Raw genomic sequence first — 21,823 nt, forward strand, 5'->3', positions numbered from 1 at the left:
TGCTTGGCACAGAGCACTGACCCTCCCCAACTACTGCTGGACACAGAGCACTGACCCTCCCCCAACTACTGCTGGACACAGAGCACTGACCCTCCCCAGCTACTGCTTGGCACAGAGCACTGACCCTCCCCAGCTACTGCTTGGCACAGAGCACTGACCCTCCCCAACTACAGCTGGACACAGAGCACTGACCCTCCCCAACTACTGCTGAACACAGAGCACTGACCCTCCCCAACTACTGCTGGACACAGAGCACTGACCCACCCCCAGCTACTGCTGAACACAGATCACTGTCCCTCCCCAACTGCTGCTGGACACAGAGCACTGTCCCTCCCCAACTGCTGCTGGACACAGAGCACTGACCTTCTCCAGCTACTACTGGACACAGAGCACTGGCCCTCCTTACTGCTGCTGGACACAGAGCACTGACCTTCTCCAGCTACTACTGGACACAGAGCACTGACCCTCCCCAACTACTGCTGGACACAGAGCACTGACCTTCTCCAGCTACTACTGGACACAGAGCACTGGCCCTCCTTACTGCTGCTGGACACAGAGCACTGACCCTCCCCAACTACTACTGGACACAGAGCACTGACCCTCCCCAACTACTGCTGGACACAGAGCACTGACCTTCTCCAGCTACTTCTGGACACAGAGCACTGGCCCTCCTAACTGCTGCTGGACACAGAGCACTGACCTTCTCCAGCTACTACTGGACACAGAGCCCCGTAGCTTTACAGCTGGAGCCCTGGGGGTGATCCCAGCGAAGAGCCTTTTCACTTCATTGAGCCCAACGTCTCCGATTTTTCAATCCATTAGGTACTAGATAAGATATATAAGATCATTTATTGGCCATGAGACACACATACAGGGAGAGAAGCTGGGGGTCAGAGCGCAGGGTCAGCCATTTACACGGCGCCCCTGGAGCAGTTGGGGTTAAGGGCCTTGCTCAGGGGCCCAACGGAGTAGGATTCCTCTGCCGGCTGTGGAATTCCAACCGGGAACCTTCCAGACATAGGCGCAGATCCTGAGCCACAGAGCCAGCGCTCTGCCTGATGCCCAGTGGGGCCAGATGGGCTAAATGGCTCCCTGGTGTCTGCAAGCTGTCTGATTGTCTTACTCTCGTGATTGAGGCCAGTCTGGTGTCTCCCTCACTGACCAGCTGGCCCAGTTTCTTATTCAGTTATAAAGTGTTTCCTGTGGGGCTGTAGCAGAGTGGGAGTACAGGAGTATTGCAGTATTGGAGAGCAGGAGTATGGGAGTATTGAAGTATAGAGTGTGGGAGAACAGAAGCATGAGATTATAGGAACATGGGATTATAGGAGTATGGGAATACTGGAGTCTAGGATTCAAAGAGAATAGGAATGTTAGAGTACAGGAGCAAAGGTGTCTGGGACAATGATGAGGTTAATTAGAGTAAAAAATAAACCCACAGGAGCTCAGCAGGTGTGAGCCTGGTCAGTACCTGGATGGGAGACCTCCTGGGAAAAACTAAGGTTGCTGCTGGAAGAGGTGTTAGTGGGACGAGCAGGGGGAGCTCACCCTGCGTTCTATGTGGGTCCTAATGCCCCAGTACAGTGACAGGGACACTATACTGTAAACAGGCGCCGTCCTTCGGATGAGACATAAAAGGATGAGAGGTCCTGACTTTCTGTGGTCATTAAAAATCCCAGGCTGTTTCTTGAAAAGAGTAGGGGTGTTACCCCGCCATCCTGGCCAAATTTCCCTTTGGCTCTTACCAGTCATGGCCTCCTAACAATCCCCCTCTATGAATGGGCTTCATTACTCTGCTCTCCTCCCCACTGATAGCTGATGTGTTGAGAGTGTACTGGCGCACTATGGTTGCTGTCGTATCATCCAGGTGGGGCTGCACACTGGTGGTGGAGGAGAGTCCCCATTACCTGTAAAGCACTTTGAGTGTCCAGAAAAACCCTATATAAATGCAAGCAATTATTAATTATTATTAATTCTAAAGAATTATAGGAGTATAGAAGTAATGGAGTAATTGGAGGACAGGAATATGGGAGTATAGGTGAAGGGGAGTGTGGAAGTACACAATTATAGGAGTTTGGGAATATAGGAGTACTGGAGAATGAGAGTATGAGTGTATGGGATTAAAGCAGTATGGGAGTCTGATAGTATGGGAATTCAGGAGTATGAGAGTATAGGCACACTCCCATGTGCCTATACTCTCATATTCCTCTCATATTGTAGGAATATGAGAGTATTGGAGTCTGAGAGTATCAGAGTATGGTATTTCCAGAGTATAGGAGTATACTCAACAGCTTTCTTCTCGGCCTCCCCATGATCACAGCCTGGGTCACTTCACACTGTGAAGGTATCGAATTTAAAATTGATAAATTTCTCTTAAATTAGAAAAATCCCAACAGAGGCTGGAAGCGAAAGGACAGTAAATATCTTTGGAGCAGCGATCAGACATGGTCGACTTGTGCTGGAGAAGCACAGACCTTTGTACAGTTTCTGCTGCTTATTGCTATTGTTAACATTTACAAGTTCATCGCTGTTTCAATGATGATCAAATCAATCCTCTAACCGAACATCTAGTTGAAGGTGGAGTGCGGGGTTTGTGAACAACTCGTACAACTCAGGCGTGATCAAGAAGAATTCCCCTCTCCAGCCCTCTGGTGTGGCCTCACTGCCCGCTGGGGGAGTGAGTTCGTTAGTGACTGGGCTCGTTTCCGTCCTTAAACCTGAAACCACACGTCTGGTCATCTTGCACAAGCCGCTCTGCAGCAGCCCCTTCTCTTCATAAATCAGAAATGGGAAGACTGGGGGTGGTGGTGATCCTGAATGTCTTCCTCACAGAGCTGGGGTTGTGGACTCAGGTTCTGGGGTGCTGTGTGTGTGGAGGTCTTCTTGTGTTTGCTTGAGTTATGTCCTGGAGTTCCACTTTCCTCCAGCAGCCCAGAGATATCCCGGGAGACTAAGTGACTTAGCAAAGCTGAGCAAACTAGCCCCCTGTTCTCGTGTCTGTGTCTGTGTGCTGCCCCGTGATGGACTGGACTCTCCTCGAGGCTGGACCCTGCCCTGAGCCCACTGCCTGATGGGATAGGCTCTGCCCTCCCGCAACCCTGAAGCAGATGCCGAGGTTAGAGAGTAGATGGATGGATAATTCCCATTATTTCTGGAATCCTGACACTAAAGAGACTCTCCCCAAATTTGCTGATGTACTTGTAGAGTAGGGAGATTGATTTCCATTATCTTTTGGGCAGCCAATTCATACAAGAAGGGAGATCATTAGTATTGTCAGTATGAAAGGTATCATCAGTGTTAGTATCAGTAGTATCAGTTTCAGTATTATTTTCTCTATTAGTGTTAATATCAGTATTAGTATCATCATTAGTACTAATTTCAGTATCATTATTAATATCAGTATTTGTGTCAAGATTAGCATTAGTATTGTCATCCATCTATGTTTCTATAGTGTTACCAGCTGTAGATTCTTGCATCTATAGTGAAATCCTATACCAACACCTTTACCCTTAATGAGCATCAATATTATTTATTGGTGTTTCAGTATTATCATTGGGATTGTTAGTATCAACAGCAGTAGCGATATTTAAAAGAAGTGCATCCTGACTCATGATTTCACAAATTTAAGATTTTGTTATTCTTGGAAGTTGCAAGAGGTTTGCACAAGCTGTGCTGAAGAAACCAAGCCGTTATTAACCCCGAATCATGTGGTGTTTCGCAAGGGTGCGAGCCTGCTAACGGCCCGCGGTTGAGAAAGAAGACCTCAGCCCTGATTCAGCAGGATTCCTCTCCACCTGCTTCTCGCTGTGTTTCCTACAGCTGTTGATTCACAGAGACTGAATTCCTGGACGGGCAGCTAGAGCTGAAGACTACAAGCCAGGACTACAAATACCAGGAAGCTGTGTGACACCAGAGGGCCAACTGACAGTTTCACGGGGTTCCATTGGCCCTAGAGCTGGTTTCTACAGTACAGTACACAGGGCTTGGCAAAGACAGTTCTAGTGCCTTTGTTTGGAGATTGGAATTTGGGATACATTGAAGGAAGTAAGTTGAAAGGGAAGGGACTTTTGGGGGCTTAAAAAGAATTCTGTAGGTGAGGTTTTGTAGTTCAAGGGTCAGAGAATAATATGTTCTTTAAGAAAGTAATGAGGTTCAAGTTAATTGTTTGAACATGGAATAAAACCGCAGTTACTTACTTTACATCTAGTGTGTAAGAACTTTACTGTAGTGACAAGAGGTCATTAAAACCAGAAACTCTCTTGAACGTCTGCATTGCTTGGATACTCTTCCACTTTGAGGACTTTTGGGAGTTCCAGCAGTGAACCAGAAATGACTAAAGTTTCAGAAAACTTCTGGGAGCTGCAGTGTCTTTAAACCAGAAAGGATTAAAGACAGTTTGAGTCTCAGATGGTCGTTCATGAAACAACAGGAACACAGAGGAGCATCTTCCCTGTTAATCTCTGCATTCACACCTTCTCCAGGGGCTTTCATACTCCCAGTAAAGCCTCAGTCTGTCTCATGTGTCAGTACAGACACCGTTCTGAGGGGTGAGAGAATTTCAAACCTGACATGACTTGACCTAGGTCCACTTCTGATCTGGGCTGATTAATTGTCTTTTCAGAATTCCTGAAAGAGGAGGTTCACCTAATCAGAAATAGCCACTGTGCCACATGTGGAAGCGTTCTATAGTTCTGAAGCACATGCCATGGTCACTCATGCCCTTTCATCATAATACCACAGGGGGAGCCCTCTGGGCACAGTTTGAACTGCTCTTCCCCAATGTTTCCTCTGCTGTCCTCTGGCTTGTGTCTTACTGTTTATTATGAAGAATTCAGCTGTGTTGATCAGTGTGGGACACTCCCTTCAGACTAAAGAGACTCAGTTCCTCCAGCCTGTCAGTGTGGGACCATCCCTTCACACTAAAGATGCTCAGTTCCTTCAGCCTGTTAGTGTGGGACACTCCCTTTAGACTAAAGAGACTCTGTTCCTTCAGCCTGTCAGTGTGGGACACTCCCTTCAGACTGAAGAGACTCAGTTCCTCCAGCCTCTCAGTGTGGGACACTTCCTTCAGACTAAGGAGACTCAGTTCCTTCAGCCTGTCAATGTGGGACACTCCCTTCAGACTAAAGATGCTCAGTTCCTTCAGCCTGTCAGTGTGGGACACTCCCTTCAGACTAAAGAGACTCAGTTCCTACAGCCTGTCAGTGTGGGACACTCCCTTCAGACTTAAGAGACTCAGTTCCTTCAGCTTGTCAGTATGGTATACATCTCTGGAATTATTCCAGTGCAGCAGCATCTTTTGTTTTGTAACATGCTGACCACAACAGTACACTATACTCTAAAACAGGACTTTGTCCTTGTTCTACAGCTGGGGAGGATTGTCAGCTCAAGGCTCACAATTTTATTCATCCTTCCGTTGTCGCACCACTTCTTCCAGCTCAGGGTCGTGAGGGAGCAGGAGTCTATTCCAGCAAGCAATGGGCCCAGGGCAAGGTACGCCCTTGACAGGACGCCAGTCCATCACAAGGCACACACACACGCTGACACCAGGGCCAATATTCCCAGAGGCCAATATCCTACCAGTGTGTCTTTGAACTGTGGGAGGAAACCCATATGAACATGGGGAGACCATGCAAACTCCACACACACAGCACCCCAGGAGCTAAACCCCAGGACCTCAGTGCTACAAGGCGCACATGCTCACCCCTGCTCAGTGCCTGAGGTCTAGCTGCTCTTTCGTCTGTTCAATTCCAGCTTTGTCCTGCTGTCTCCCCCCCAGGGTGATTGGAAATCAGATTCGGGGAATCTGCAGAGCTATCAGGTGCGCCTGAGTTATCTGGAAAGTCTGGGAGCGCTTATCAGGGTCGAATCACACAAGCGCCAGTGCAGCAGCTCATCAAGATGAGAACAACACACAGCTGCAGAGATGGAATCAGAAAAGACAGGAGACCGATCCCTGACAAACCTTGGGACAGGAGGATCTTCTGGTGGGAGTGTGGAACAAGCTGCCCAGCCATGCTACTGAAGCTGGGCGGCACTTTCAGATCAGTTATGTGAAATCAAGCGGGCGAGAGGGGCTGAACAGCTCTGTGTGTGATTGGCTGTGTGCAGGGTTTAAGAGCAGCACAGCCCACAGATGGGCTCACACCGAGAGCTGAGTGAGTGGGCACATCGACACCACAGTGACTCCCAGAGTAAGTGTGTCTCCTTTGATCTGCTGTCTCATCTACCACACTCTCACTGGGCTTTACTGCACTCTACTGTGCTTTTACCACAATCTCACTGGGCTGTACTGCACTGTACTGTGTTTCTACCCTGATTTCACTGGGCTTTACTGCACTGTACTGTGTTTTTACAACAATCTCACTGGGCTTTTCTGCACTGTACTGTATTTTTACCACAATCTCACAGGGCTTTACTGCACTGTAGTGTATTTTTACCTTGATCTCACTGGGCTTTACTACACTGTACTGTGTTTTTACCTCGATCTCACTGGGATGTACTCCACTGTTCTGTGTTTTACCACAAACATACTGGGGTGTATTGCACTGGACTATGTTTTTACCACAATCTCACTGAACTTTACCTGTAATGGACTGTTTTACCACAATCTCACTGGACTTTACCTGTAATCAACTCTTTTACAATCTCACTGGGTTTTACTGCACTGTACTTTGCTTTCACCACACAATAACAAAGTATATCTTACTACAGTACTTGACAGAAAGTCTCAGTGCTGTGTGTGGCTGTGTAGGTTGCTGTATTGCCCTGATTGGACTGGGGTTCGTCTGTGTTCAGTGACCAGCTGTGTGTTAAAGACGCAGGTGTGCTCAGGGATACAGACTCATCTCTGTCTGGTTTTCTCTAACAGATGGATGTGTTTCTCCTCCTGCTGTGTCTGGGGCTGCTGTCCTCAGTGAGAGCCAGTGAGTATTATTCTCACTCCTCCTGCTCCTTAGATCCTGAGCTGGAAATGAAGCTCTGCTGTGGTTCAGAGTGATATACATTTCTATTGAGTATTCAATCAGCATTCTAATTAGACACAATCTCAGAGCAGTTTCAGTTTAATTTATTTGCCACAGGCGCAAGCGCAATGAGATGCTTATTTGCATGTAGGCTCCAATACAAAGACATTGAGGAAACATCACCTTCAACACACAACAACAGCAGCAGCAACAACGAAGCTGAATAACACACAGATAAAAGGCAGCAGAAGCAGTGTGCAGTTGTAGAGTCACTGTAGAATTAGACAAGCTGACATCCTGAGGGAAGAAGCTGTCTCTGAGTCTGGAGATCTGTGTCTTTGTGCTCCTATAATGCTTACCAGAGGGTAATGGACTGGGCCAAACTGATCAACCTTGTGACACATTCCAGTCAGACATCGAGCTGCTGCCAAACCACACTGTGATCCCACAGGTGATACCACACTCTCAACAGAGCACCTGCAGACTGGAGTAAGAATACCTGAAGACAGAGAGATCACAGAGAATCTCTCAGTAATACACAACAGGACAGGAGACACGGTGAGAGAGAGGAGATCACTGAGAATCCCTCAGTGATAAACACACACAACAGGACAGGAGACACAATAAGAGAGGAGATCACAGAGAATCTCTCAGTGATAAACACACACAACAGGACAGGAGACACAGTGAGAGAGAGGAGATCACAGAGAATCCCTCAGTAATAAACACATATAGTACAACAGGACAGGAGACACAGTGAGAGAGAGGAGATCACAGAGAATCCCTCAGTGATAAACACACACAACAGGACAGGAGACACAGCGAGAGAGAAGAGATCACAGAGAATATCTCAGTGATAAACACACACAACAGGACAGGAGACACAGTGAGAGAGGCGATCACTGCAAACCTCAGTAACAGGATGGGAGGTGTAATTCTGAGTGTCGTAAGAAAGCAGGAAACCGGTTGTCCTGAGAATTTGCCTCTTGTAACACTCTGTCTTTCAGAGTCTCATCAGTGTGACTGGTGCTACCATCGCGGGCAGTGTGGTAAGACACCGGAGTGAATCATCTAATCAATAAAATCCTGATCAGTGATTGATTAAGGAATGCTCTGATTAATGACCCTGAATGATGATTGGTTAAGGAATGGCCTGACTGAGGTCCAGTCTCTTGTCTACACAACCAATCAGTGTACACAGGCACTGTGTCTCTGTTACAGGCCCTTCTGCCTGGGTATCCAGGCCTTTTGGTCACTGCAATGGGCAACGTCAGTCTCCTGTGGACATCAGGACCTCTGGAGTGACCACTGACCCCAATCTGACTGAGCTGACCTTCACTGGGTACAGAGAGAAGAACATCATGAGAGAGCTGACCAACAACGGACACACAGGTAACACTGACACACACATTGACTGACTGAGACAGCGAGAGACTGATCGAGACAGTGAGAGACTGACCGAGACACTGACTGACTGAGACAGATGTGGACTGACTGAGACAGTGACTAACCGAGACACTGACTGACTGAGACAGGGACTGACTGACTGAGACAGTGACTGACAGAGACAGTGAGAGACTGACCAAGACAGAGACCGACTGAGACAGTGAGAGACTGACCGAGACAGAGACTGACCGAAACAGTGACTGACTGAGACAGTGAGAGACTGACCGAGACAGAGACTGACCGAAACAGTAACTGACCGAGACAGAGACTGACTGACTGAGACAGTGACTGACCGAGACAGTGAGAGACTGACCAAGACAGAGACTGACCGAGACAGAGACTGACTGAGACAGTGACTGAGCGAGACAGTGACTGAGCGAGACCTTGACTGACCGAGACACTGACAGAGAGACTGACCGAGACAGTGTGTGACTGGGACAGAGACTGACTGAGACAGAGACTGACTGACTGAGACAGTGACTGACCGAGACAGTGTGTGACTGGGACACAGACTGACTGAGACAGAGACTGACCGAGAAAGTAAGAGACTGACCGAGACAGAGACTGACTGAGACAGAGACTGACTGAGACAGAGACTGGCTGAGACAGCGAGAGACTGACCGAGACAGAGACTGACTGAGACAGTGTGTGACTGAGACAGAGACTGGCTGAGACAGAGACTGACTGAGACAGTGTGTGACTGAGACAGAGACTGACTGAGACAGAGACTGACCGAGACAGTAAGATACTGACCGAGACAGAGACTGACTGAGACAGTGTGTGACTGAGACAGAGACTGGCTGAGACAGAGACTGACTGAGACACTGACTGACCGAGACAGAGACTGACTTAGACAGAGACTGACTACGACAGTGACTGCCTGAGACAGTGACTGACTGAAACAGAGACTGACTGACTGAGACAGTGACTGACCGAGACAGTTAGAGACTGACCGAAACAATGTGTGACTGGGACAAAGACTGACTGAGACAGAGACTGGCTGAGACAGTAAGAGACTGACCGAGACAGAGACTGACTGAGACAGTGACTGACTGAGACAGAGACTGACTGAGACACTGACTGACCGAGACAGTGTGTGACTAGGACAGTGACATAAGCAGAGTGACTGGGAGAGTGATGGGAGCACTGAGTCACTGGGACAGTGACTGGCACAGTGACGGGAGCAGTGAGAGACTGGGACAGTGACGGGAGCAGTGAGTGACTGGGACAGTGACGGGAGCAGTGTGTGACTGGGACAGTGACGAGAGCAGTGTGACTGGGACAGTGATGGGAGCAGTGTGTGACTGGGACATTGACAGGAGTAGTGAGTGACTGGGACAGTGACGGGAGCAGTGAGTGACTGGGACAGTTAGAGGATCAGTGTGTGATTAGGACAATGACAGGAGCAGGGTGTGACTGGGACAGTGACAGGAGCAGTGTGTGACTGGGACAGTGATGGGAGCAGTGTGTTACTGGGACAGTGACAGGAGCAGTGTGTGACTGGGATAGTGACGGGATCAGTGAGTGATTGGGACAGTGACAGAAGCAGTGAGTGACTGTTTCAGTGACGGGAGCAGTGTGTGACTGGGACAGTTAGAGGAGCAGTGTGTTACTGGGACAGTGACGGGATCAGTGAGTGATTGGGACAGTGGCAGGAGCAGTAAGTGACTGGGACAGTGGCAGGAGCAGGGTGTGACTGGGTGACGGGAGCAGTGTGTGACTGGGACAGTGACTGGGACAGTAATGGGAGCAGTGTGTGACTGGCACAGTGACGGGAGCAGTGATGGGAGACACCCTGGCTCTCTCTGGCTGTGTGTCTCAGTGCAGGTGACCCTAAGGCCAGGGGCGGGGGTCAGTGGCGGGGGGCTCTCTGGCTGGTACTCCGCTGTCCAGTTCCACTTCCACTGGGGAAACTCCGCAGACTTCCCCGGCTCCGAGCACCTGCTGGACGGACGGCGCTTCCCCATGGAGGTGAGGGGACAGTGCGGGGCTGTGTGACTGTGTCCAGGGCTGTGTGACTGTGTCCAGGGTTGTGCGACTGTGTCCAGGGCTGTGTTACTGTTTCCAGGCTTGTGTCACTGTTTCCAGGGCTGTGTGACAGTGTTTTCAATGCTGTGTCACAGTGTTGTGTAACTGCTGTGTTGTGTTACTGTTGTGTTATCAGCTGCACATCGTCCATGTGAAGAAGGGGAAGAGTTTGCCTGCAGCTCTGGCTGATCCTGAGGGCATTGCTGTCCTGGGCTTCTTCATAGAGGTCAGTACTGAGAGAGAGAGAGAGAGACCACAACCACAACCCAGACTCAACCACATCACAGCACAGATCAAACAGCAATATCTCACACACTGGGACACACACACACAAACACAACATAAACTGGAATGCTACAGAACCTTAAACAGACAATACACACTAGCTGAATATTTGACCAAAATAAAAAATAACAAACAGAAACAGACCCTGACGAAGTACAGGCTCAGTGACCACAACCTGGCCATAGAAACTGGGCGACACAGGCAGACCTGGCTGCCCAGAGAGGACAGGCTGTGCTCCCACTGCCAGCAGGGAGAAATAGAGACAGAGGTGCACTTCCTACTGCACTGTGACAGATACTCTGGGATTAGAGAAACATTCTTCCCGAAATTCAGAAATCTAATCCCAGAGTTCCCACACCTGCCAAAACCACAACAGGTCTCAATCCTACTGGGAGAGGGAGGAGGGAACTCAGTTGATCTGGCAGCCCAGTATGTGATCTCCTGTCACAGCCTGAGGAACAGTGAGTCCGTCTCCCAATAATGCTCCAGCCGCCTACAATATATGTCGATATTATATAATATGTCTTTGTTGTAAATGTCTGTAACATGTCTGTAGATTTTATTTTACTTCTATTTTTTGTTTTGTTCTATGTTAATTTTATTATTTTTATTTGCTTTGGCAACACTGATTGTACCCATCGGTCATGCTAATAAAGCACCTTGAATTGAATTGAATTGAATTGAGACAGGACACTGAGAGAGAGACAGGACACAGAGAGAGAGAGACAGGACACACACACACAGAGACAGGACACACAGAGAGAGAGAATACACAGAGAGAGAAATGACACACAGAGAGAGACAGGACACAGAAAGAAGGAGAACACATTGACAGAGAGACACAGAAAGACAGAACAAAGTGAGAGAGGACAGAGAGAGGACAGGCATGATAACAGAGAAGTGATATGTGATAGTGAACGTCTGAAATGACATGGGGTTCATCTGTCAAGCCAGCAAAGCTGTCTGGTTGAGCCCCAGTGTCCAGCAGAGGGCAGTGTTCCTGCAGGAAGATGAGTGTGCAGGCTCTCAGCTCCTGCGGTTCCCTGGGGTCACTGTGTGTGTCCAGTGGCGCTGTCCAGTCCAGAGACCAGCTGATCTCAGACATGTGGAGATGAAGACCACAGACTGGGACACAGACAGCCTCTCTTTGGGTTGCTAGGCGACAGAGGCAGGTGGCACTCCTGAGGGCTGGAAGACACTGACGTCACTCCTGAAGGAGGTCGCTGGGACAGGTGAGGTGACAGGAGAGGAGTGTCCAGCCAGTGAGGGTCCATCAGCGAGCGCTCTCGGTTAAGGATGCGTCTCTCTCTCGTTCCCCAATAGGCTACACTAAGACTCTGGCTCTGTCCCTCTCCCTGGACGAGCTGCTGAGGGGGGTGGACCGCTCCAAGTTCTTTCGCTACAGGGGGTCCTTGACCACCCCTGACTGTAATGAGGCTGTGGTATGGACCGTGTTCCAGGAGCCTGTGAGGGTCAGCAGAGATCTGGTGAGAGACAGGCGGACGTGTGTGTGCGTCTTAAACATGTTTGTATTGATCTGTTAGTGTCCAGTCAGTGTGTCTGTATTAACCCCTCTCTCTCAGTGCAGTGTTAATGTACTGGAGTGTCCAGTCAGTGTGTCTGTATTAACCCCTCTCTCTCTCGGTGCAGTGTTAATGTACCAGAGTGTCCAGTCAGTGTGTCTGTGTTAACCAGAAGATCCATCAGAACTCGGAATTAAAACCACGAAGGCCGGGTCGGAACCGGCGGACGGGGAACGGGAACGGGAACGGAGGTTAAAACCTTAATGGGACCAGGCGCTTCCAGGTCCCGGACTGGCACGATATGGAAATCAGATGCAGAGCCCGGATGAGCGTCAGCGCCTGGCTTTTAAGGTGGGCTGGGAATGGGAAACAGGTGAACAGAATAAAGTCTTGAGTGAAAGGGCTGGAGCACCCTTAAGGAGGGGGAACTAATATCGTGACACAATCTAGTGAAGATCAAAGAGATTCTTTTCAGTTCTTATTGTTTTATTCCTGGAGAATATAAAGGCTGTAAAAAAAGCCTATCCAGTACAAATAGTAGAAATATATTGGACATGGAAAAATAGGTATCTACATGTGCTACATTTTGAAAAATCACTTTCGAAGATTTTTTTTTTTTGGGGGGGGTGGATATTTCTTCCTAGTGTGTGTACTGAGTAATATATATATATAAATCTGATGTTTTAGACTTGATGTCCAGGTGGTTCCTTGAATTCAGACCACGAACTAGGCCTGTACTCTCTATCCCGTCCAAGATATTGCAAGATGTTCAGGACACAAACACTCCAGGTGGAAATGACCTTTGAGGGGCTGGAGGTTAAAGAGGTTCAGCTCTGAAAACTGGAATATTAACACAGACAGAGGAAAGAGGGAAACAGAAGAAGAAAAGGTGATTTTATAATGTTTCTTCCTGCTGACCCATCAGCCTGGTTGACATGTGAAGAGAAGCAGCCATTTCCCAGACAAGAGAGAGGCCTACAGGCTCCAGAGGAGCCCCTGTACCAGAGTCCCACTGCTGCCTCTCACAGTTTACATACTGACCATCTCACACTAAAGAGACCTTCTGGACTCAAGAACACAATAACCCCAGACACTAGGGCTTAAAACAGCATCTCTACCATCAAGAAGAGACAGACCTACCTGCAGCACTGCACAGCCACTGCCATTCAGAAACACAGCGATAAAGAGACACTGTTAATCACAGACACACACTGGAACACAGAGATACAGATACTGTTAATCACAGACACACACTGGAACACAGAGATACGGACACTGTTAATCACAGTCACACACTGGAACACAGAGATACAGACACTGTTAATCACAGTCACACACTGGATCACAGAGACACAGACACTGTTAATCACAGACACACACTGGAACACAGAGATACAGACACTGTTAATCACAGTCACACACTGGATCACAGAGACACAGACACTGTTAATCACAGACACACACTGGGCTCCATATTGAAACAAAGATGTCACTACAGTTTTCATTATAAATCTCATAGTACAAAAAGTAAGGGGTCAGGGGTAATGAAATTCACTGGAGACCAGTAATGCTTTCTTGAACTGGTTTCTTTCAAGAGACTAAACGTTAAAATTACAAGACAACTTCAGACATACAATATCAGTATTAAAAAAAAATCTGGAGCTCAGCTTCATTCACACTGAAACCGGTGTGAAACCTCCTCTTTATTGCTCATGTTCTAAGAATTGAAAAAATACATTAGTAATATAGAAATATTTAAGAATGGACTTCTGTGATGTGTTATTTTTCTAATTTATTGTTAGTGTTGCCCAGGCTTTTCTGATCCAACAGAATTGCCCTTTTGGGAGCTCTCTGCCCCCCAGTTTAAATACCGCTCTGTCCTCCACACACACTCTTCCCAAGCACACTGACAGGGAGAGAACTTGAGCCCAGCAGGAGCTGTGATTTTACACACAGTGGACTTACGCAGGTCAGGGATGGGGCTGCCTTCACCTGTACAGAAGAAAGGAGATGGTCAGTACTGAGCTGTAGTGTCTGTGTCCAGCACAGACAATACTGAGCTTATACCCCAGACAGGTGAACGGCGCAAAGGTAATGTAAAGATATAGTTTATAGTGTGACAGTGCGTGGGTTATCAGGCTGTGCTGCTCGCTGGCTTTATGTCTAATATCTCTGAAGGAGATCAAGCACCAGCGTGAAAACTGCTCACAACCAGCTGCCCACTGAGACCCAGCAGTGTGGGCCTGGCCAGTACCTGGAGGGGAGACTCCTGGGAGGAGAGCTGAGGCTGCTGCTGGAAGAGGTGTTAGTGGGGCCAGTAGGGGGCGCTCACCCTGAATGCTCCAGTACAGTGACGGGGACACATATCCTTATTATGTAGGATCACGAGGTCAGCAGTGAAATAGTGTTCTTACCGTCAGTTGTGTAAATATTGTAATAATGGATTTTGTCATCTCCACTATGTTTATTAAAATGCTCCACTGTGTAGGATTCATGATTTGTACCCATGACATGTAGTCTGCTACAGGCTGTGAACTTTTCATAGTAAAAAGGTTTTGATTTAGGTTGTGTGATTTTATAGCTCAGTCAGTCCAGCACAGACATGACTCTACTGGCTGAATGACAACATGATCACTGTGAAAGGAGATGAGGTTTTCCAAAGGAATATGATGTGAACCTGCAGGGAATCTCACTTTACACTGATTCTCATTCTCCTTAACCTTTTATCAGTGCATTTCTCACCAGGAATCAATACTCTTTAATATTGGTGCTCAATAGCAGTACTGTGTCTGAATCTTCAACAGGGAACAGACCTACCTGCAGCACTGTACAGCCACTGCCATTTTGAAACAGAGATGCGGACACTGTTAATCCCAGTCACCCACTGGACCACAGAGATACAGACACTGTGAATCACAGTCACACACTGGTAAGAAAATGTCAGTACAGTCAGTGCTGTCAGTCAGCAGAGTTTCACACATTGTACATACAGCATCTGCAGAAAGAGAGTCTTTATTGTATTAAAGACCTTTATTGCTTCTTACCTGTTATTATACCAGAGTTTATACTACAGTCTGCAGTCAGTTCATTTCAGGATCCCCAGTCTCCACTGCAGTGTGGATCAGAGTGTCAGTGAGTGTGAGCAGCAGTGGCTGTAAGACTGGAGTCTCACTCAATAAGACTGAGCAGCATAATGCAATAAGACACACAGACACATCACAGGACACCCTGGAGTCTGGTGCTTGAGCCACTGAGAGAGATAAGAAATAAATACAGTCTGCAGTCTCCAGCACTGAGGGATATTTCATATTTAAATAACCATCCATTAATACTGAATTCTGTTCACTGTTCAGTCAGATGAGTGAAAGTGTGGGCTGCTCTCACACAGACTAAGGGTCCGGTACCAAGAGTGACCAGTATCACTGACTGAGATACAGAGATGTCCTTCTCACTGGTCACACTGCCTGATCTCTGGACATCAGCTGGACAGTGAGAGATGACCAGTCACACACCATGGTGAGCACATCTCCACACCAGGCCTGATCCAGGAAGACTGACAGAGACAGTATCAGTCTGACACAGACAGGGGCCCAGCTGGCTGAACACAAGCAGTCAGAGCAGTTGTATTGTTCCAGCACTACAGACACTGTGTGTGACAGCAAGACACAGGCAGGACCCCCACAGTGTCAAGATACAGACTGTTCACTCAGGACAGGGGGCTGATGGGCTGTTGTCAGTCTTTGTCTTTTCAGACAAGAGTGAAGAAAATGTGTCTTTGACACATTAGAAGAGAGCAAAGAGTACTGATATTCATACAAGCAGCATTTCTTACTTTATAGTTTGTGCTGCCAGTTAGTTTCTTTCACCCATGCAAATGGTCTAAAACTAAAGTTTTCATTAAAATATTAACTTTGAAAATGTGCATTGGGACCAAACAGAGTCAAAACTGAGTAAGATCTCCTTATTTACATTGTGGTACAGGAATGTCTCTATTTCTCTGTAGCTTCTATTGCTTTTTAAATCTTCACAACTGATCAAACACCTGTGTGTATTTGTTACGACCCCAAGTGTCTAGGGGAAAAGGGGTGTAACATTTAGGATAATTCTTTTGAAAGCAGGGGGGGTTTTGGTGAGGGACTAGGAAGCGTGATAAGGGTAAGGAACTAGAGTGGTGCCAAAGAAAAAAACAAAAAACAAAATAGAGCTGGCTAGGACAGTGAGGGAAAGCTAATCTGACTACAAAAGAAAACCCGAAACACACAGTCTTCGGCGTCTTCAACACCCTAGCTAACCTGCACTGACTACCCAAAACCATACAAGACAAACGGCACTCACCCGTACTAAACTAGTGTACTAATACAAAATCAACTAAGTGTGTAAGTGTACCCAACAACCTAAACTAACCTTATATACAAAAGTTCACACAAAAACACAAGTGAACCAGGAATACAAATAAGGGAAAACAAGAGTAATCAACAGGAGCAGGGTACAAAAGAACACAAAAGTTGAACATGTACCACTGGGGCAAGGTAATGACAAAACAAGGATGAACAAACAAACAAACGAAAGTACAAAGAAACTAAAACGAAAGGCCTATTTTTCCTGAAAGCCTCCATGTTATATAGTGAATAAAATGTGTTCTGATTGGCTGAGAGTTAATTAATGATGACGTCATACTGAAAATGTGGTGTGATGGTGGGCCAATGGGGAAGGGAGAACAATCAAGGGTCAGCAGTGTGGACATAACAGAAAAAACACACACACTGGGACGTAACAGTATTACTGACGGATAATACACTAGAAGGATACACTTCAGTGCAATATAGTTCATTACAGTAGAGTACAGTAAACTGCAGAACAACAGTGCACTCAAATATAATTCATTAGTGTTTAAATTGGTGGATCTGTGATCTCAGAGACACAGAAGATCACTTAGACAGTTCTGTGAGGATGACAGGGATGGCTGGAAATAATAAGACATGATTTAGACCATCAGAGCTCCGGTGTCTGATGACACTCAACTTGGTTTAAGTTTTCAATTTCAAATTGGCAGTTAATAGCTCCTTCCATAAATAAACTGTCAATTATAAGAAAAGTGTTAATAAACAAGTTGTTCTACGTGGACCTTTTATCATAATAACAGACAATTCAGTTAGAAAACTGGTGCAGGATCATTTACAGAGGAGCTCCTGCTGAAATCACTACAGGACACAGCACAGAGAGTCTGACTGATTTACTCACCATTGAGTTTCTCCTGCCCTGTAAAGAAACAGACAGGACAGTGAGTGACACAGCATCAGGGCTGCAGAAGCTGAAAAAATACATCAGCCATGTTTTCTATTACAAATATTCTATATTTCACTGCACAAAATAACATAAGAGAGAGAATCCTTGCAGGTCGTTCTGCTCCTCTAGCCATACGTTTGACAGTAATTGATCCACAGATCTTATTCAACCCTTTCTGCTGTGAACTTCCAAAGAACTGACCCCTCTTATCCCTGTTCTCTCTGATAGATGAGAAGGTCTGTCTCTCTCCAGGTCACCTGTGATTTCTGTGATAGATTAGCAGGTCTGACACTCTCTACCATTCATCTGTGGTTTCCCCTTTAAAGGTCCCCACCCCCTCCTGTCACGTGATCATGTTTGACCAATGAACACAGAGCTCATGAATACACTGTTCCAGACTGAGGGAAAGTCACTGCCATCAGGGGCTGAAATAGACAGGAAGGGTTAGGGGGTCTTTGAATGGGCTTGACTATGGTGACAAAGATAGATACTCCGGAATCAGAGGACTGCACTACTCTGAAGTGAATCCTTAAACTACTGCAGCTGTGTGTGGTTGTCAAATCTTATTCTAATATTGAAATGTAAAAATGTATATACCTGTTTGTGCCTTTCTGCATTAATCATACTGTACAGTAGCGATAAACAATCTAATGAAATACAATGATTACACACAACTCTGCACAAATATTGTATTGTACAATATTGTGTAACACAAACAGAAATATTTTTATTTCATATAGTACACAGAAATATTAGAAATTGTGTATAAATAATAATTAGAGAAAAGTTAATTTCATTTTACTTTTGGTTATTAAAAATATACTATACACAGAGGCTTTAAGAACATATTGTACTGTAATTTATATCAATTGTAACAATCCTGAAGCCTGAACACCTGACCTTCATCATCCAGCTTGCCCTCTCCTCTCTCTATAAACAGAGTCCAGTTTCCTTTCTCTGTCTCTCTGGCCATCACTCTCTCCCTCTACCTTCTTCCTTCCTGTCCTCTCTGAGTGACCAGCACGCCTGTGTCCCAAACAAGGACAAGAAGCCAGTTCACTGCACTCCCAGTCTCTTGCCTCTCTCGTCCTCCTGTGCAGAGGGAAACTACAGAGAATCACTACAACATTTTTTTTTTCAAGACATGTGATCATTAGGCTAAGGAGAAAGAACAGATTAAATGAATCTTCTTTCACAAGTGTCACCTGTTGATCTGTTTTGAGCAACGAAGGGCTGATTGTGGCTCACTTGTATAATGCAGTGAGTTTATCTCAGGTTTTGATGTGTATTATAGATGTTTGTATTATAGATAGCTGCATCAGTAGCTCTGCTGGGGTGTAGTTCTCTATAAAGACTAGAACATGCTCTGGCTCTTGAGCTAAATGTTTTAGTTTTTTAGTTCCCACTGGCAGTCAGTTGTTATCAAAAGGAATGTCCTGATCTGCTCATATACAGAGGAATTTTAAATCCTTCCTGACACAGACATTCAAACACACACACGTGTCTATATATAATGAGCACATACTGTCCATTATTCTCCACTGGATCACCAGAAGTACTGATGCTGCTACAGTAACAGCTGCTGTTAGGAAGAGAGCCACCATCCATCCAGAGGAGCAGGGAAATTGTCTCCTGGAAAACAGGACAGGAGTATTATCCCACAGGCACTGACACACAACTAGTAGGGCTTGTTACTGACAGTGTGAAGTAAGATTTATGTTCTATTTCTAATATAATGTACACATACTGTAGAATTCATGTTTAGCTGTGCACTGATTCAACCCTAAATAGACCCCATGCAATACCATACTCTTCTGGGAAATATTGTTTTAGAATCACTCACTTTTTTGTGTTTCTACTGCCCAGAGTAGAATTGTACATTTTGTATGGGTATGAGTGATAATCCATTGCTCCTCTATTCATACTGTCATGCTGGTGTGATTCTCTTTATTTGTATGGATGTGGTATCACTCTGCACTGTGAAGTATTATTCTGTTAGGGTCCATGTGTATCAGGTCTCAAGCCTCTGTAGACATGTCAATCAGGAAGCCTGTGTCATTATGTCTTGTAAAAGAATTTAAAGCCTACAAACAGCATCAAACAATATCACAATCTGATGAACTAATGCATATACATTTTTTTAGATAGATACTTTATGGATCCCATGAGGGAAATTGCAGTGCAACAGCAGCTTAACACAGACAACACAGCCACGAATGATACAATAAAAATAGTACAATACATACAGATGCAGCCATTCAAAGTGCGCGGCACAGACACGTACCGGAGGTTATTGGCTACGGCCTCGCGCATTGTGACGCGTGATGACGCAAAATACCGCGGTACGTGATTGGTTGACGGACAGGGCACTCGTGGTGCGTTGGTAGGTTGTAGAAAGATTTAAATGTCTTTACTGTGCCCGTTTTAGTATTGAATATTTATATGGCTGGTCTCATTACTTTAATGAAAAAATACACACCAGTATTCCATTTCTCCCTAAACATTTTAAGCATCGAAGTCTTTAACTAACGTGATACCGGAGTCAACAAGCATACTTTTAGAATTTGATTAAAAGGGAATATAATATAGAATCACGTATCTAAAGAAATTAATAACGATATAATTATATTCATGTATCGCAACACAAGCCGGAATCCAGCCGGAGCCATGACTTTATTTTTTAACAAACGTTTCTTTGAAAAAATAAAACGTTTCCCTGGGTCAGATAAATAAAAAAAACTTCACTTGCAAACAAATTTATATTTCTAAATATCACAACATGATTGAATTAAGTTATTTTAATAACAATGAATAGTCACCTATGCGTTACAATATAAACATTTATATTGATTTAAATCTCGTTTTGAATTAAATCGCAAACGCTTAGATTTCCCCGTTTAGATTTATTTTTCTTGGGATCTTGGGATCAAACGTGGAAAGATTAGATTGTAATCGTTTTTATTTTTTAAATACATTTTATAAAAGTGTAATCTATACTAAAAAGCTGTACACCACCTGCTATAAAGATACATATTGTAATACTTTCGGGCTCAGACAGGACGGACACAAGAACTCAGAATTGCGAAGTTAAAGCCTTGATTTTATATATCACCTTTAAAAGTGGCATCTCAAAGCAATACAGATTACAAAGTAAATACCCAACACTGATTGTACCCATCCGTCATGCTAATAAAGCACCTTGAATTGAATTGAATTGAGAGAGAGAGGGAGGGGAGGGCGAGCGAGAGAGCATAGTCAGGACAGACAGGCAAATAAGATACACTCCACAGACATTCACAACAGTGACATATCACAAAACATTTGTACATATTGTTAAATTATTACTTGTTTTTCAGGAAGTTAAAAAAACAGTTGAATTACTTATCCAGTCTCTCGAAAAAAAAATATTTTTCAAGCAATGCAACTAATGTCGGGCAACGTGTTTTTTTTAATCCAACATTGACAGGCACATCTTAAATCTTGTCAGTCAGCTCTATTTTCTCTATTTGAATTGTGGCGATTCAAACAACCTGGGATAACAAGTGGTCCCAAAGTCACCGAGCTCACAGAGCTTTAACAACAGATGACAATTTCCTTAGTCCTTCCTTAGTCTTCCTGAAATTGTCAGATTATGAGTGAATAAAAGCATTTTATTAAAAACACGTTTGTGTTTGTTTGGGAGCTATATTATGTATTTTTCATATGTAAGATATAAGGATGTGTTCCTGATTACACATTGCACGACTTTAAAAGCTAGAAAAACAGGTTTCGATTCACATTATCTGGCGAGCCTTGTTTTGTCAAAGGAAAATTCTATTCTACTCTGAGAATGTAGGGGGAGGAAGAATGCCCCTGGTCTTTTCACTTACTCCAATACACCAATGCATTAGCATGTTAAAGCGATTTCATTGAGGAGCCTAGCTTTCTTAACTAGTAAGTACTGTACTTACTGGGTTTTGAAGGGGGGGGGGTGTCTTTCACTGGAAATCTCGCCCCCTTCTACTTTGAAAATACCTGTGAAACCGGTTTAATTCATCACAGCCAGCACTCCCGCAAAGAGGGGGGTTGTACTTGCAGTGCATCGGTATAGATGGGAAAGCCAGAGCCGAGTCAAGTCTAGCCATGTCTGAGTCTAGTCTCACAGAGCTTCAACAGCAGATGACAACTTGTGAGTTTGATTAAGAATGAATAAAAGTATTTCATTAATAACGCGTTTGCGTTTGTCTGGGTGCTGACAAAGTAAAAAACAATTACTTTTTGACAATGAAAAACTGTGTGTGTGTCTCTCTCTCT

The 21,823-nt window shown here is 45.4% G+C and overlaps 1 protein-coding gene across 1 annotated transcript; it reads left to right on the forward strand.

The window, feature by feature from the left end:
- The first annotated feature begins 6,156 nt into the window (after nt 1-6,156).
- On the forward strand, nt 6,157-17,898 carry LOC138242676 (carbonic anhydrase 4-like). The gene is made up of 9 exons (XM_069198232.1): nt 6,157-6,191; nt 6,869-6,923; nt 7,970-8,011; nt 8,184-8,354; nt 10,231-10,379; nt 10,573-10,662; nt 11,881-11,953; nt 12,045-12,208; nt 17,857-17,898. Exons 2-9 carry the CDS (start codon nt 6,869-6,871, stop codon nt 17,896-17,898), a joined length of 786 nt encoding a protein of 261 aa, XP_069054333.1. The 5' UTR covers nt 6,157-6,191.
- The last annotated feature ends 3,925 nt before the right edge of the window (nt 17,899-21,823 follow it).

The sequence above is a fragment of the Lepisosteus oculatus genome, chromosome 14 (genome assembly GCF_040954835.1).
Source record: "Lepisosteus oculatus isolate fLepOcu1 chromosome 14, fLepOcu1.hap2, whole genome shotgun sequence".
In the NCBI taxonomy this organism is placed as follows: Eukaryota; Metazoa; Chordata; class Actinopteri; order Semionotiformes; family Lepisosteidae; genus Lepisosteus; species Lepisosteus oculatus.